Source organism: Mesoplodon bidens, assembly GCF_964165515.1.
Source record: "Mesoplodon bidens genome assembly, chromosome: 16".
NCBI lineage: Eukaryota > Metazoa > Chordata > Mammalia > Artiodactyla > Ziphiidae > Mesoplodon > Mesoplodon bidens.
Window position 1 is genome coordinate 77,981,224 of NC_138173.1, and position 16,760 is coordinate 77,997,983.

The 16,760-nt window shown below is 54.4% G+C and overlaps 2 protein-coding genes across 10 annotated transcripts in view; one reads left to right on the top strand and one right to left on the bottom strand.

The window, feature by feature from the left end:
• The window catches only part of ARHGAP39 (Rho GTPase activating protein 39), a 77,364-nt gene extending 74,636 nt beyond the window's left edge, over window positions 1-2,728 (bottom strand). For 2 of the 5 annotated variants that reach the window (XM_081259050.1, XM_081259053.1), the window contains exon 1: window positions 2,515-2,725. The gene's annotated coding sequence lies outside the window, so the exon portion shown is untranslated. Of the gene's footprint in view, window positions 1-2,514 lie in introns of all 5 variants that reach the window. The other 3 variants (XM_081259048.1, XM_081259052.1, XM_081259051.1) reach the window with 3 other exon arrangements.
• Window positions 2,729-7,954: 5,226 nt separating this feature from the next.
• COMMD5 (COMM domain containing 5) lies at window positions 7,955-10,005 on the top strand. Of its 5 annotated transcripts, none has more exons than XM_081258516.1 (2): window positions 7,955-8,071; window positions 8,920-10,005. In XM_081258516.1, exon 2 carries the CDS (start codon window positions 8,969-8,971, stop codon window positions 9,818-9,820), a length of 852 nt encoding a protein of 283 aa, XP_081114642.1. In that variant the 5' UTR covers window positions 7,955-8,071; window positions 8,920-8,968; the 3' UTR covers window positions 9,821-10,005. The 5 variants fall into 5 exon arrangements, with proteins under 5 accessions (XP_081114642.1, XP_081114644.1, XP_081114645.1 ...); XM_081258518.1 differs by having other exon boundaries at window positions 7,957-8,071; window positions 9,090-10,005; XM_081258519.1 differs by lacking the exon at window positions 7,955-8,071 and adding an exon at window positions 8,080-8,373 and having other exon boundaries at window positions 9,090-10,005.
• Window positions 10,006-16,760: the final 6,755 nt, after the last annotated feature.

Genomic DNA, 16,760 nt, shown 5'->3' on the forward strand with positions numbered 1-16,760 from the left:
TTTGCTCACAGAAGCTATTTCGTTGCCATTCACTCTGAACATCAAATGTTCTCAAACTTAGACTCCACAAATGCCAAGACTCTCCTTAAAGTGGGGGGTTCCCTCCTAGTCTTAGTGTCACACAGATAAAGGGGATGAGATGAAGTGATCTAGGGTAAGCCTAGGATACTTTTCCTGGACCTGAGAAAGAGAACCATCTCCTTGGGAAACACGACGAATTTTACCACTTTGTTCTGAAGCAAGTTAAGTTATTCCCTCCAACAGCTTAGCAAGACAGAATGTTACAGCACTGATAATGCCAAGGCCTCATTTTCTGGTGCTTATGCCCTCACTGTCACTTAGTTTGTTAATGAAGTATCTTTTCTGTTACAAGGATAACACTGTGAAGTATAACAACAGGGCCTCCCTGGTGGCACAGTGGTTAAGAATCCGCCTGCCAATGTAGGGGACACGGGTTTGAGCCCTGGTCTGGGAAGATCCCACATGCCACAGAGCAACTGAACCCGTGTGCCACAACTACTGAGCCTGCGCTCTAGAGCCCGCGAGCCACAACTACTGAGCCCACGTGCCACAACTACTGAGCCCACGTGCCACAACTACTGAGCCTGTGCACCTAGAGCCCGTGCTCCACAACAAGAGAAGCCACCGCAATGAGAGGCCCACGCACTGCAACGAAGAGTAGCCCCCACTCTCAGCAACCAGAGAAAGCCCACGTGCAGCAACAAGGACCCAACGCAGCCAAAATAAATTAATTAATTAATGAAATTAAAAAGAAAAAAGTATAACAACAATGGCTTTGATAGTTTAATTCAAGTAGAGAATTACCCAAGAACTGCTCGACATCTCATTTCTGTCAACAACAACCCTATCTACCTCCCAGGACAATAAGTACTGAAGGATTCTAGACTGGTTCATTAGAAGCTTTCTTCTTCTAAAAAGATTTTTAAAAACAGTTCTATATGATAATTTATCTAAGTACATGAGATTTGTTCCTCGTTTACCTTTATAAAGACTTGTTTCTCCAAATATGACCCCAGCTTGCACAAGAAAAGAGAGCCACAGACCTCAAGTTAGTGTTAAACTAAGATGAAACAGCCGACCCAGTGAGCGCACCCTGGAAACCAGATCTTGGCAGCGATAACAACTCCTGACTTCTCAACACTGACAACAAGGCACAGTGAATTCACCGAGTCCCCACAACCACCCTGGGAGCCCAATATTATTGGTGTTCCCATTTTACACATGAGGAACCAAAGGCAGAGTACAAAGCCAATAAACAGAAGAGTCAGGACTCAAAGGCAAGCAGTCTGGCTCCAGAAGCCGCCCTCTTCTCCCCCGTTCTCCAGCCTCTCCAGACAGCTGACTAGACAAAGTGCAGGCAGAGAGACCCAGGGCCCTGCTCATTCCCAAGCCAGCGCGCGGGGCACACAGTCCGCGCCAAGCTGCTTTACGGAATGAGTCTCCTTGCTTCACATTCACCCCTATCAAATCTCCTTCCCCTCCCCCAACGAGGAGAAACACACCTTGCTCACTGTGAAAGGGGAGCCGCTGAACGGGAACCACCTGCTGTTTACAGAGGCACCCAGGATGTAGAGGGTGCAATTCCCCTCGCTGGCTTCAAAGACAAACCTCCTATTGTCTGCACCAAGGGAGGAACGAGAAGCCTTGCAACTGTAGGTTTCTGTAAAGGTCACAGGAGGTTTGGTTAAACCCTAGGACACCGAAGCGGGTGAGGGACGCCGCATTTTTGCTGCTGAAGGCTGCGCAGCGCCCACAGCAGCTGCTGGTGGGAGCAGCATGTAACACACCCACAGCTGCGGCGGCCTCGCCGCCAGCTGCACGTTTTAAAATAAAAGACGTCCTGACCCCCAGGATGCGCACAGCCTGCCTCTGTCTCGGCCCTCGCGCGGAACACTGCCTCCACCCACACCAGTCCCGCAACCGGGGGGCCACCGAGGGAACTGCAGCTCCGGGAGGGCGACCGGGAGGGAAGGCGGGGACGCCCCAGTCCGCCTCCCTGCAGAGGCCAGATCGGCGGGGCCGGAGGCCACGGCCCGCACCCGGACACGCACGTCCCGACTCCCCGGCCCCGCACCTCCCCGACTGCGCACCCGAACCGCGCCGACACCCCGCGCTCAGGCCCGGCACTCCACTCACGCCCACCCTAGGCCGGGCACGCTCAAACCCCAGGGCCGGGCACACTCACCGGCCCGAACCCCGGGCCGGGCACCCTCTCACCCACCTCCACCCCCAGGCCGGACCCCACACCCACCTCACACCCTGGCCCCGTGAGGCCTGGGCCCCTCGCGCCCCTGCGCCGCCCCCCCAGTCGGACCTCTACACACAGAACCCGGCCCTCCCCGGCCCGGCCGCGGCACCGCCCGCCCCCTCAGTCGCCAAGGACCCATATCCTCGCGGGCCGGGCCGGGGACCTCCGCGAGGCCGGGCGGGGGCCACAGCGCCTGCCTCTCCGCCATCTTCCCGGCCCGCACCGCCCACCGTCCGCGCTCTCACCCGCAGGCTGCGCGCGGGCCGCGCGGCCACAGCCCTTCATCCCGGCTTGCACGCCGCGCGTGAGCTGCTCGCGGCTCTCCCGCGCCGCCGCCGCCCGCTCGGTGCGCGCCCTCCGCCGCCGCCGCCGCTGCCGCCGCCGCCGGCCCAGTGCGCCGCGACCGCGCGTCCTCCCGTCACCAGCGCAACCCCCCGCCTCCGGCCCCGCCCCCGTCCCGCACAGCCCCCGCCGCCAGGGGACGCCGCCGCGAGCCCCATGCACATGCGCCAGCGCGCGGCACGCCGGGAGCAAGAGTCCCGCCGGGGGCGTGCGCTGCATGCCGGGAGTCGGGAGCATAGTCGCGCTGGCTCCGCCCACAACGCGGGTGTGGGGTACTCGCGCTGTCCGGGCGAGTCCCGGGATGCTTCGGGCGAAGAGGGCCGCCCCCGGCCCGGGTCACCCGGGGCCCGGGGTACGACGGGCGGAGAGGGGCGGCTGCTGGCCAGGTGATGCCGAAGCGCTCCCTCCAGCCCCGCGGTCCGCACCACGGCCGACGTTGCCTGTCAGATCGCTCCTGAGATTCTTCCGAGCCCCTTCGATGCGGTGCAGTTGACATTTCCTACGTGTCGGTGTGGATTTGGTGTAATTTTACCTACTCAAACCATGTTGGACTTCCTGGAAAAGATTTCACTGTTCCTCGATTCTGGAAAGTTATCAGCCACTGTCTCTTAAAATACTAGCTCTCCTCCATTCTTATAGGTTCTCCCTATGTATCTGTCAGCTAAACTGGACGGCCTGTGTCCTCCGTGTCTCTACGATTTTCCTCTTTTTGCTCTGTCATCTTTTTTTTTTTTTTTTTTTTTTTTTTGCGGTACGCGGGCCTCTCACTGTTGTGGCCTCTCCCGCTGCAGAGCACAGGCTCCAGACGCGCAGGCTCAGCGGCCATGGCTCACGGGCCCAGCCGCTCCGCGGCATATGGGATCTTCCCGGACCGGGGCACGAACTCGCGTCCCCTGCATCAGCAGGCAGACTCTCAACCACTGCGCCACCAGGGAAGCCTTTGCTCTGTCATCTTAACTCTTGGTAGTTGCTCAGTTAAGCTTTACTGTTGTTCTCTTTAGCGTTTTCTAATCTGCGTTTAGCCTGCTCTTCGGGCTTTTAAAAATTATTATTACCTATACAGTATTCATTTCCAGAAGTTGTAGTATTTGACATGCATGTCGATATAAATGGAAGCTAAGCAGGCTGAAACTCCCACAACAAAACAGAGTAGCCCACACCACTCCGTGGCCACAGCCCGGATCCCATTCGCACAAGGAACTGCAAAGGGCTGAAAGCTCAAGCTCAGAAGCCCTCAGTTGAGTTCCACTTCCGGCCTGCAGCTCACTCCCTCAGTGCGCCGCTGCTTTAGTGCTTTGCCTCCCGGCTCTCTGATCCGGACTCCGTCACCACTCTTTGGCTTCCCTTTTGGCCCATCCTCACACTGCACTCCCACACACAGTAAAAATGGTCTCTGGTCTCCTGTCTCTAGCTCCCTCTCCGTTGTGCACACTTGAGAAAGCCCAGTCTGGAGGAACCCCACCATTCTCCATCGTGAATGCTGCAGAAACACCACAGACCTGTGCTGGCTGGCTTCACTTTAAACTTAGAAGGAGCACTTCACACTCCTTGGCAATCCTGTGATTCTTCTCCCAAGGGTAAGCCTCCCATTCCCCAAAGTGAGCATAGGAATTTCTTAGGCCTCTCTAGTTGAGCCTCCCAGATGAGAACAAAACTTCTTATCACCAAACCCAAAGGCCCGCCCATATCTATCCCTGCCCTTCACCTTCCCTCCTGAAAATGGGCAGGCAGTTTCCCTGCTCCTATACAAGGCAGGCCCTCCTCTGATGAACTGGAACCCACTCCCTCTTGCATTCTCAAAGATTTTGTTCATCTGTCTCCTCTCCTGCATCATCTGTTTGTCTCTCTCTGTTTTATTATTTGCACGAGCATACAAAGCCACTGATATTTCTCGTTATAACAACAAAATGCCTCCTTTAACTCCACTTATCCCTCCCAGGTCCTTGGGTCCCCTGGTGGCCATGCTTCACAAAAGACTTGCCTGCACCTCACCATCATATTGTTTTTGTTTATTGGTTTTGTTTTGTTTTTTATTGAAGTATAGTTAATTTACAACGTTGTTAGTTTCAATTGTATAGCAAAGTGATTCAGTTATACATATTTTTTGCAGATTCTTTTCCATTATAGGTTGTCACAAGATATTGAGTATAGTTCCTTGTGCTACACAGTAGGTCCTTGTTGTTTACCTATTTTATATATAGTAGTGTGTATCTGTTAATCCCACACTACTAATTTGGGATGAATGGATAAAGATGTGGTACATATATACAATGGAATATTATTCAGCTATAAAAAAGAATGAAATGATGCCATTTGCAGCAACATGGATGGACCCAGAGATTATCATACTAAGTGAAGTAAGTCAGACAGAGAAAGACAAATAGCATATGATATCACTTATTTGTAGAATCTAAAAAAATGATACAGGGAAATCCCTGGCATCCAGTGATTAGAACCTGGCGATTTCACTGCTGTGTCCCTGGTTCAATCCCTGGTCGGTGAACTAAGCCTCAAGCCGTGTGGCATGGCCAATAAATAAATAAATAAATAAATATGTTTTTAAAGATACAAATGAACTTATTTACAAAACAGACTCACAGACATAGAAAACAATCTTATGGTTACCAAAGGGGAAGGTGGGGAGGACTACATTAGTAGTTTGGGATAAATTTAAATTTAAATTTTAAATTTAAAGGATACAATTTGATGATAAGTCTTTTTTTTTTTTTTTTGCGTTGCGCGGGCCTCTCACTGTTGTGGCCTCTCCCGTTGCGGAGCACAGGCTCCGGATGCGCAGGCTCAGCGGCCATGGCTCACGGGCCCAGCCGCTCCGCGGCATGTGGGATCTTCCCAGACCGGGGCACAAACCCGTGTCCCCTGCGTCGGCAGGCGGACTCTCAACCACTGTGCCACCAGGGAAGCCCTGATGATAAGCTTTGATGTATTGTTTAATTTTTAATTTCACATCTGCGAAAGAATTACCACAGTCAAGACAATGAACGTGGCTGGCACTTCCCCAGTCTTGCAGACCCCAATGAATCCGCCCTCTTTCCCTCCCCCACCCCATCTCCAGGGAACTCTACTTTCTGTCACTAACTATTAGGTCAGTTTCATTTTCTAGAATTTGGTGTAAATGGAGTCCTTTTCTCCTAGGGTAAACACCTAGGAGTAGAATGGATGCCTCATATGCGAGATGTATGTTGGACTTTATATGAAGCCTCCAAATCATTTTCCACGTGGCTGCACCACTTTCCACCCCCACCAGCAGTGATGAGGGTTTCATTTCCTGCACATCCTCACAGACTCTTGACATGGCCAGTCTTTGTTTAAATTGTGGTAACACACACACACACACACACACACACACCCCATAAAATTACCATCTTAATCATCTTTAAGTGAATGGCTCAGTAGTGGTAAGTATATTCATATTGTTGTACAACAGCGCTCCAGATCCAGATCTTGCAAAACTAAACCTCTCTGCCCATTAAACAACTTCTTATTCCTCCCTCCCGTCAGCCACTGGCAACCACCACTCTACTTTCCATTTTTATGAATTTGATTACTTTAGATACCTCATATAAGTGGCATGTATTTGTATTTGTCTTTTTGTGACTGACTTATTTCACTCAACGTAATGTCCTCCAGGGTCATCTGTGTTGTAGCAGGTGTTTTAAGGCTGAGTCGTATTCCATTACACACACCACACTTTGTTTATCCATTCGTCTGTGGACACTTGGGCTGCTTCTACCTCTTCACTATTATGAATAATGCTGCTATGAACATGGGTGTGCAAATATCTCTTTGAGGTCCGTCGTTCAGTTCTTTTGGGTATATACCCAGAGATGGGATTGCTGGATCAAATGGTAGTTTTTTGGTGTTTTTTGTTTGTTTGTTTTTTTATACATTTATTTATTTGTTTTTCACTGCATTGGGTCTTCGTTGCTGTGTGTGGGCTTTCTCTAGTTGCGGTGAGTGGGGGCTACTCTTTGTTGCAGTGCCAGCCTTCTCATTGTGTTAGCTTCTCTTGTTGTGGAGCATGGGCTCTTGGCGTGCCGGCTCAGTAGTTGTGGCAGGAGGCCTAGTTGCTCCGCGGCATGTGGGATCTTCCCAGACCAGGGCTCGAACCCGCGTCCTCTGCACTGGCAGGCGGATTCTTAACCACTGTGCCACCAGGGAAGTCCCAGTTCATTTTCTCTTTATAATTTCTTTCTACTTCCTTTAGTTCTGGTATTTTTTGTCTAGCTTAAGTTGAACATTTAATTTGCTGATTTTTAAAATTCTGACTTACAATTATTAAAGGACAAGTTATTTGCTAAAAGCTTGTAAATTAATGGACAGAAAATTGGACTGATAGGCTGGTTTCTTCAAGCTTCTAGGTAATAGAAGTTGAAGAAGGTAGTAAGGGAAAGGGAAGGCCCTAGATATTTTATGGGAGGGAAATGGGCAAAAAGAGAACAAAATTCAGGATAAATGGAAGAAAAGGGCTGCCTTTTTCTCCTGACTCCCTGGAATTTGTTTAATAAGTATGGGAACAGAAGCAGGTATTGTGGTTTTTCTATAGCTATCTTCTACAAGTCGATATTTCTTGCTTTGGGATCACACGGATTTAGAAAAGATATCGTTTTGTTTTTAGGCTTTTTTAATATTTTATTTTATTTATTTTATTTTTGGGTGTTGGGTCTTCGTTGCTGTGCGTGGGCTTTTCTCTGGTTGTGGTGAGCAGGGGCTACTCTTCACTGTGGTGCACAGGCTTCTCATTGCTGTGACTTCTCTTGTTGCAGAGCACAGGCTCTAGGCGCGTGGGCTTCAGTAGTTCTGGCACGGAGGCTCAGTAGTTGTGGCTTGTGAGCTCTAGAGCGCAGGCTCAGTAGCTCAGTGGTTGTGGCGCACCGGCTTAGTTGCTCCGTGGCATGTGGGATCTTCCCGGACCAGGGCTCGAACCCATGTCCCCTGCATTGGCAGGGGGATTCTTAACAACTGCGCCACCAGGGAAACCCTGACTTATTAAAATACCACTTTATGGAGATAAATGCACATCCCATCAACTCACCTATTCAAAGTGAACAACTGAGAGGCAAAGATCGCGCGCATTTTTGTGCAGGCGAGCCTCCCCGCCCAAGGTCTGTACTGGCACCACCCCCCGTGCCCCCAGACCCCGGCGGAGACCCCCCCCACCCCACCCCGCTCTTCGAGTCCAAACCAGGCAGCAATCACCCGAGCGGAGGACAACCAGAAGTGCGTCCTGCTACGTCGGACCCGTAAGACCAACCCGGCGGCCTAGGCCCCGCCTCTCAGGCCGTGGATCACCGAGGGCGGGTCCTCCCGCTGTCCTAGAGCTGCCTCCCGGAGGGGGCAGGGGTCTCTAGGTCGCTTCCGGGAACCAGGCCGCGCTTCCGGGAACCAGGCCGCGCTTCCGGCCGCGAGCGCGTCTCTTCTCCGCTTGGGAACGCGCGCCAGGTACAGGGGCGCAGCGGGAAGCGGGGGTGGGAATGGGTCGCCCTGCTCGCGAGGCGGCGAACGCTCTGGAGGCAGGAGGCCGATCCGGCAGCTCGGGACCGGACCGCAGGGCACTGACCGCGGCCGGGGCGGCGGCTCGGAAGAGCTTGGGTGGCCGCCTCGGGGCGCTCCTTCCTCCGGGCCGGGGGGCAGCGCGCTGGCCTGCAGGGACCGGGGCCTGAGCGGCAGGCGGCGGGGCTGCGGAAGGCTGTCCCGATACTGGCCAGGCCCTGAAGGAAAACCCGTGGTCGTTGGCAGCCGGGGTGAGGGGGCCCGGCCTTCCCGGGAGAGTGGGGTACGAGGAAACCGGTGGGGAGCTCCCCGTGCGCCCGGGCCCGACGCGCCGAGGCCCGCAGCAGGTGTGGGGTGTCGTGCTGTCCTTCAGGTGACGTCTCAGCGCTTTTCTCCAGGTACTGTACCTAACGCCTGCGCCTCAGCCCTTCCTGCCTGAGGGACGCCGTCTGGCCCCGCCCCTGCAGGGACTTCTGAGTGGACGGGCCTGGGTTCTGGTCCTTGACTTGAGCAGTTGTTTCCGCCTCGATTTCTTTGTTGGTGGGGTGAAAACGATAACCCGCTCGTGCAGAGCCATGTGCGGCTTGGAGGTGGAGTTGCTGAGTGATCTTGGAGTCGTCAGTGGCAGCGGCAGTGGCTGTTGTGTCCTTGTGTTCTCTGGACCTTTCTTCTCCTTCATTCTTTAATCCGTTATTTATTTGGAGAACTTATGTTGCTCTCCTGTTTCCTGATTCTCTTCCTTCTCTCCTCCCCACCTCATCTCCCTATTCTGCCGGCTCTTGCCTCCCCTCTTCCAGGGACTGGAGAGGGGCCCCTCCGCCACCTGCTTCCAGGGCACCTTCCGTCATGCTGGTTGTCATCAGTGGTTCACATCATCAGCATCTGGGAGGTGGAGACCATATCAGTCCTCATTCACTGGCCCAAAGGACATGGGAGTCACTGGGCTTCTCTTCCACCCCCCTTCCAGGCAGTTGCGGCTGGGACCTCCTACCTGGGCTGCCAGTCAAAGAGCAGGAAGCAGCGATGTCTGCCATGGGTCCTGCAGCTCCACACCTGCATCGCCCTGGTGACAGTCACAGTGGCTGCATGAGTTTCCTGGGCGCCCAGCTGCCTCCAGAGGTGGCAGCAATGCCCCAGCTCCTGAGGGACCTGGACAGGGGCACATTCAGAAAGTTGCTGAAGCTGGTGGTCAGCAGCCTGCAGGGGGAAGACTGCCGTGAGGCTGTGCGGTGCCTCGGGGCTGGCGCAGACCTGCCTGAGGAGCGGCTGGGCGCCCTGATCGCTGGCACACACACCCTGCTCCAGCAGGCCCTCCGGCTGCCCCCGGCCAGCCTGAAGCCCGATGCCTTCAAGAACCAGCTCCAGGAGCTCTGCATCCCCCAAGACCTGGTCGTGGACTTGGCCAGTGTGGTGTTTGGGAGCCAGCGGCCTCTCCTGGACTCTGCGGCCAGGCAGCAGGGGGCCTGGCTGCCCCACGTTGCCGACTTTCGGTGGAGGGTGGACGTGGCCATCTCCACCAGCGCCCTGGCCCGCTCCCTGCAGCCAAGCGTCCTGATGCAGCTGAAGCTCTCGGATGGGTCGGCCCTGCGCTTCGAGGTCCCCACGGCCAAGTTCCAGGAGCTGCGGTTTGCTGTGGCCATGGTCCTGAAGGAGATGGCCGACCTGGAGAAGAGGTGTGAGCGGAAACTGCAGGACTGAGCCTTGCTTGCCGGTCCCCTTCTGGTCACTGGGGATAGCTGGCTCAAGACAAGGTGTCTCCAGAGCAAAGGCCGCCCTTCCCAGGAGGCACTCCAATGAGTGTTTGAGTATAATCGTGTATTTCTCTAAGTGAAGAAGACAGCTGTGTGTTTCCCTTTTTTTGCAAGTAAAGCAGCTACACAAAATATGTTCTCCCGGGTAGGCATCAAACTGCAGGCCCCGTCCCCCCAGCTGTCAGTTGGTCTCGTTGCCAGGTAAGGGCACCCACTGCTCCGGTGTGGCCATGTGTGGTCTAGTCACAGTCTGGGGTCCAGGCCAAGGCCTTTGTGAGGACACAGAGGTTGCTCAGCCTGGCCCCACCTAACGACTGAGCTCTTGCTCCTGTGATTTTGGGAACCCTGTGCTTCAGGGTGCACATTTCATTCCCCTGTCTTAAATCCCGGACCTTATGGAGAGCATTCTAGTGGGGCGAGGGAGGCATTACGAAGTGCATAATACAAACAAGTGACGTAGCTCGTGGGAGGATGGGAAGTGGGGCAGGAGGTAGAGCAGCCTTTGGAGATGGGGGGCGAGGCTGAGGGAGAACTGGGCCGTCATTGTAAACTGGGTCGTGGGGGGAGCTCCCTGGTGGCCCAGTGGTGAAGAATCCTCCTTCCCACGCAGGGGGCGCGGGTTCGATCACTGGTCGGGGAACTGAGATCCCACATACCGTGGGGCAACTAAGCCTGCGTGCCGCAAACTACAGAGCCCACGTGCTCTGGAGCCCACGCGCTGTAACTAGAAAGAAGCCTGCATGCTGCAACGAAAACCAGACGCAGCCAAAAAAAAAAAAAATCAGGGCCTGGGTTGCGCCTCCTTGAGGACATGGTACCTGAGCAAAGACTTAAAGGAGGCGAGGGCAGAGGGAGCAGCCTGTGGTGCACAGGCCACAGGGCTGCAGCCAAGTCGGGGGAGGGTGAGTGGAGGGCACGGGGGGCAGTGCCGAGGGCCTAAGAGCTTTGGCTCAGTTCTGAGTGAAATGTGTGTGATGTGACAATTGCTTTCAAGGGGTCACCCTGGATGCTGTGTTGGTAGCAGAGCCTAGGGCAGCAGGGTAGGGATTGGGAGTCTGGTGGAGTTGGCGGCGGCAGGGGAGAGGGGAGCAGGGGCCTCACCTGGGTGCCTCTAGGGTGGGAGTGTGCAGAGCTCGTGGCCAGCCCTGCACCCCCCAGCATAACCACACCCCAGGTAGGGGCCTGGCGTGTCCCTGCCTCCATGCTCTGCCACAAAACCAGGTCACAGGTCTGGTAGTATTAATAGGCCCGAGCATCATGCAGGAACCTCCTCTGAAAACAGCAAATGAGCTTGGGTGCCCACCTGGCACCTGCCGTTCCCCAGCGCCCCCTTCCTGCCCCCTGCTCCATGCCACAACCCATCAAGAGCGGCAGTGTTTGCTCTGTGCTGTTTCCAGAACACTCCCATGATCTCGGTTAATTAAGGCCTTTCCCTGAGTGAGGGTCCTAGCAAGTTAGGTGTGAGCCAAGGGCACAGAGGAGGCCACCCTAAGGTGCTGCTGTGCGCTTGGAGCTAGAGTTTCAGAGGCCAGGCCGCAGGTGGGGCCCCGTCTTGGCTCAGCTGAGGAGTGCAGACTCCCCAGGTCTCCTTCAGCGTCAGCTGGCATCCTTGGGCTCTGCTTCCCTGAGGACAGGAGCTGGACTGGGCTGTGCTCGCTGTTGCCCGGGCCTGCTCAGAAGAACGTGCGCAGGTAAGCTGAGCACCACATGTGCCTCAACCAGTGATGGAGGCTTGCCTGTCACAGTCACTGTGCTGTGACTTCTTCCTTGACCATTGGGCATGCGTCAGGAATATGTAATCATTATGATACGTTTGGAAAAGCTGAAAAAGTAAAACAAACAAAAAAATTAAAAGATTCAAAAAGCTCCTTTGCCCATAGACGGTCATGGAGAAACTGTCTTGACCAGACCTGACATTTACGCTCTGTGCTGTCTCTGTGTTAACACAGCTCTGTTCATGTAACTCTTCCTGATATGAGGGTCTGTCTAATGGCAGCAGAACATGCATCTTCCCGGTGGGCGTGCCAAGTTTCTCTTGGGCAAAACAAACAAAGCATCACAGACCGGGAAGCCTATAAAACAACAGACATTGATTTCTCACAGTGCGGAGGCCGGATGTCCGAGGTCAGGGGGCCAGCAGGGGCGGGTGAGGCCCTCTTCCTGGCTGCAGACGTCTGTGTCCTCATGTGGAGGAAGGGGCAAGGGAGCTCTGTGGGGTCTCTTATCGGGGACTCCACCTTCATGACCGAAGCACTCCCAAAGGCCCCACCTCATAACACCCTCACACTGGGCATTAGGATTTCAACATATCCATTTGGGGGACACACATTCAGACCAGAGCAACTTCTGTGTTTCATTTTTTTTCTTAATTAAAAAATCACTGATGTTGGGACCTCCCTGGTGGCTAAGTGGTTAAGACTCCATGCTCCCAATGCAGGGGGTCCAGGTTCGATCCCTGGGTCAGGGAACTAGATCCCACATGCTTGCTGCAACTACGAGTTTGCATGCCACAAGTAAGGAGCCCTCGAGCTGCAACAAAGACCTGGCACAACCAAATATTTTTTTTTTTTTTTTTTTTTTTTCTGCGGTATGTGGGCCTCTCACTGTTGTGGCCTCTCCCGTTGCAGAGCACAGGCTCCGGATGCGCAGGCTCAGCGGCCATGGCTCACGGGCCCAGCCGCTCCGCGGCATATGGGATCCTCCCGGACCGGGGCACGAACCCGTATCCCCTGCATCGGCAGGCGGACTCTCAACCACTGCGCCACCAGGGAGGCCCCAAATATTTTTAAAAATCACAGTGAGGACTTCCCTGGTGGCGCAGTGGTTAAGAATCCACCTACCCATGCAGGGGACATGGGTTCGTTTCCTGGTCCGGGAGGATCCCACATGCCGTGGAGCAACTAAGCCCATGTGCTGCAACTACTGAGCCCGCATGCTGCAGCTACTGGAACCCACACACCTAGAGCCCGTGCTCTGCAACAAGAGAAGCCACCAAAATGAGAAGCCTGCGCACCACAATGAAGAATAGCCCCCGCTCTCCGCAACTAGAGAAAGCCCGCGCGCAGCAACGAAGACGCAACACAGCCAAAAAAAAAAAAAAAAAAATCAGTGATGTTATGCAACTAGATATGCAACTAGAGATTATTGTACTAAGTGAAGTCAGACAAATACCATATGATATCACATGTTTGGAATCTAAAATGCATACGATACAAATGAACATATCTACGAAACAGACACATGGAGAACAGACTTGTGGTTGCCAAGGGGGTGGGAGTGGGGGAGGGAAGGACTGGGAGTTTGGGATGAGCAGATGCAAACTAGTATATGTAGAATGGATAAACAACAAGGTCCCACTGTATAGCACAGGGAACTATATTCAGTATCCTGTGATAAACCGTAATGGAAAAGAATATGAAAAATATATATATGTTTAACTGAATCACTTTGCTGTACATAAGAAATTAGCACATTATAAATCAACTACAATAAAAAAATTTTTTTAATCATTGATGCCAATAGGAAACGATAGAAGGATTTTATATTAAAACTATTTAGGGGCTTCCCTGGTGGCACAGTGGTTGAGAGTCCGCCTGCCGATGCAGGGGACACGGGTTCGTGCCCCGGTCCGCAAAGATCCCACATGCCACGGAGCGGCTGGGCCCGTGAGCCATGGCCTCTGAGCCTGCGCGTCCGGAGCCTGTGCTCCGCAACGGGAGAGGCCACAGCAGTGAGAGGCCTGCGTATCGGGGTGGGGGGGGAAACTATTTAGAAGCAGGAACAGAGGAGGCAGAGCGTGACCACTTTCCACATTGAATCATTCCATGTGTAGACTTTTGTGTTGGCTTCTTAACACAGTGTAAAAAAAGAATGTGACCATTTTAGGAGCTTCCCTTGGTGGCACAGTTGTTAATAATCCTCCTGCCAATGCACGCGACACAGGTTCGAGCCCTGGTCCAGGAAGATCCCACATGCCGCGGGGCAACTAAGCCCGTGCGCCACAACTACTGAGCCTGTAGTGCCACAGCTACTGAAGCCTGCTTGCCTAGACCCCGTGCTCCGCAACAAGAGAAGCCACCGCAGTGAGAAGCCCACGTGCCACACGAAGAGTAGCCCCTGCTGTCCGCAACTAGAGAAAGCCCGCGCGCAACGACGAAGACCCAGTGCAGCCAAGAATAAAGTTTTTTTTGTTTGTTTGTTTTTTTAAAAGAATGTGATCGGGCTTCCCTGGTGGCGCAGTGGTTGAGAGTCCGCCTGCCGATGCAGGGGACATGGGTTCGTGCCCTGGTCCGGGAAGATCCCACATGCCGCGGAGCGGCTGGGCCCATGAGCCATGGCCGCTGAGCCTGCGCGTCCGGAGCCTGTGCTCCGTAACGGGAGAGGCCACAACAGAGGCCCGCGTACCGCACACACACAAAACAAACAAACAAACAAAAGAATGTGATTATATTAAAGCCCTTGGTATTATGTCCCTAACGACCCAAAGCACGACCTCGAGCGCCCCCTACAGGCCAGGCGCTGTCGACCAGGCCCCAGCCGAGCGCAGAGAAGGTACCGTTGGAACTGCCAGGTGCAGGCCCTCTGCTGGGCGCGTGTTAACTCATTAACTCACAGGCACGAGGCCTCTCCGCCTCACGGGTGACGAAGCGCAGAAAGGTTTGCGTCTTGCCCAACGACACACAGCTGATGGGGGAGCTGGCAGTCCGTTCTCCGCCAGCCGTCCCTCCCCACCTGTCCTTAGTCCGCAGACTCTGTGAGCATGCGAACCTGGTGGCAGGACAGGCTCTTGGTGCTGGCTCCCGTGCCCTGAGCGGCTGCTGGCCCCAGAGTGAGGACACACGTTTAGGGCTGAGGGCCACGGGCTTGGGGGCGTCTGTTTTGCCGGTTACCGCAGCGAAGTTGGGCCAGTGCAGCCAGGAACGGAGACCTGGGGTCCGAGCCCGGCCGATGTGCCCCAGCAGGTGCTCCGAGCTCTGCTGCCACGGAGTGGCCCCGTGGCTGCGACGCCGTGGCTCTAAGTCACGTGCCTGGCAGGGGCGCGCACACCCCCTTCCCGAGGGACCCTCCCATCATCCTCTCGGTTGTCCTGGCTGGCAGGGGTGCTTTTCCGACTGAGGCTGGGAGTCCCGCGAGTCAGCACCAGGATTTGCACCCCTTTTGCCCATCAGGCGGCAGAGACTCCCTAGTCCTTGTGTTCCTGGCGGGGGCTGTCTGGCTCTGTCTCCCCAGCCCTGTGGGTGTGTCCACCCCGATGGTCCACGCCCTGGAGGGTCGGCAGACACGTGCCATCTGCTCCCATCTCCACCCTCGGGGGGTCCCGGCCAGCAAGTGGGGATGTGGAGCTCTGCTCGCTCACCTGCCTCCCTCCCCCTCCCCCAGAAAGCACCGTCTGTGCCTTTTAAGTCACTGGTCAGGAACGTCAGGACCAGAACACGATCTCCATCTTCGGGAGGCTGGAGGTGGTGGCCCTGACGGCGCTGCCCCTCCCACAGCGGCTGTGGGGCAGACCTTCCCCCCGCTTCCCCAGCTGCTAGGCCAGGAGAGGGCCGCAGAGGCCTGCCTCGGCCCTCGGAGGAGCTCTTGACAGCTCGGATACTGCAGACTCTGGGTTGTTCATTTGTGAGCCTTCATGCTTCTGTCTCGAGGGACACACGGGCCAACAGTGACACAAGGCATACAGGTGGTAAGTGGCTTTCATGAGATGGAGAAGATGGGCAGCAGGCTGTTCCCGGGACTGTTGGCTCCTGGGGCTGGACAGAGCCAGGCGATGAGGGCCACCAGCCTCCAGGCCGCTCACAGGATTCTGGCCTCACCGTGGGTACGGGGAGGCAGACGTGATACAGCTTGAGAAGGTCCCTCCAACTGCGGGGCACAGGCTTGTGGGCCAGCAGTGGTGGCCCTTCTCACCTACATCGAGAGTGGCTAACTTTTCTCTAAAGGGCCAGAGAGTATTTTAGCTTTTCATGTCATAATGATTGTTGCCATCGTAGCTCAGAAACAGCCAGAGACATCTAAACCAATGGGCATGATCATGTTCCAATAAAAATGTCCTGTGGACACTGAGATTTTAAGTTCATGTCACAAAATTTGTTTCAACCATTTAAAACCCATTCTCAGCTCCAGGGCCATACAAAACCAGTTGGGGGTGGGCGGTGGCTCTAAGTGCTACACCTCCCTGTGCGCCTGCAGGGCTCCCTCAGGCTGCAGAGGGACCGTCCACCTTCACCTGTGGTCAGTCTCTACCCCAGACCTGGACGTGAGGGCAGGGGCCAGCCCAATCCACCTTTGTACCCAGGCAAGAGCAAGACCTTGTACAGATGTTTGCACCTGGAAAATTACAAGTGTGTTAACCTTATTTAGATCTCTGTGGAAACTCTTTTTGCTGGAGAATTTTCTCTTCTGTGGGCCTCTGAAGCCTCGCCTCAAAGCCTGGATGTGCCCCGAATGCATCATTCATTCATTCAACAAACATTTCCCAGGCTCTGAGTGCAAGCCACACACACAAGAGGACACAGGGATGTGAAAACCCAACTGGGCTCTGCACACACACCCCATGTTATTTGTGAAGCTTCCAGAATGCTCAAAATGTGATAAATCAAAGCTTAACCTGATAATTGAGACAAAAAGCAATTTCAGGTCAAAATTAGGGGTTTAATTTATTGTCTCCAAAAGAGAAATCCGAAGTATTTTAAAATCTACTCTGGAATAGTTCTGGAAATTGTTTTTTGGCCATGTTGGGCGTCTTGAGGGATCTAGTTCCCCAAGGATTGAACCTGGCCCCGCACACAGTGAAAGCTGGGTCCTAACCAGTGGACCGCCCGGGAATTCCCGGAAATTCTTAAAATGAGTTTAGTGTTACAATTACTGAAGCCCCAAATTGGGAGCGA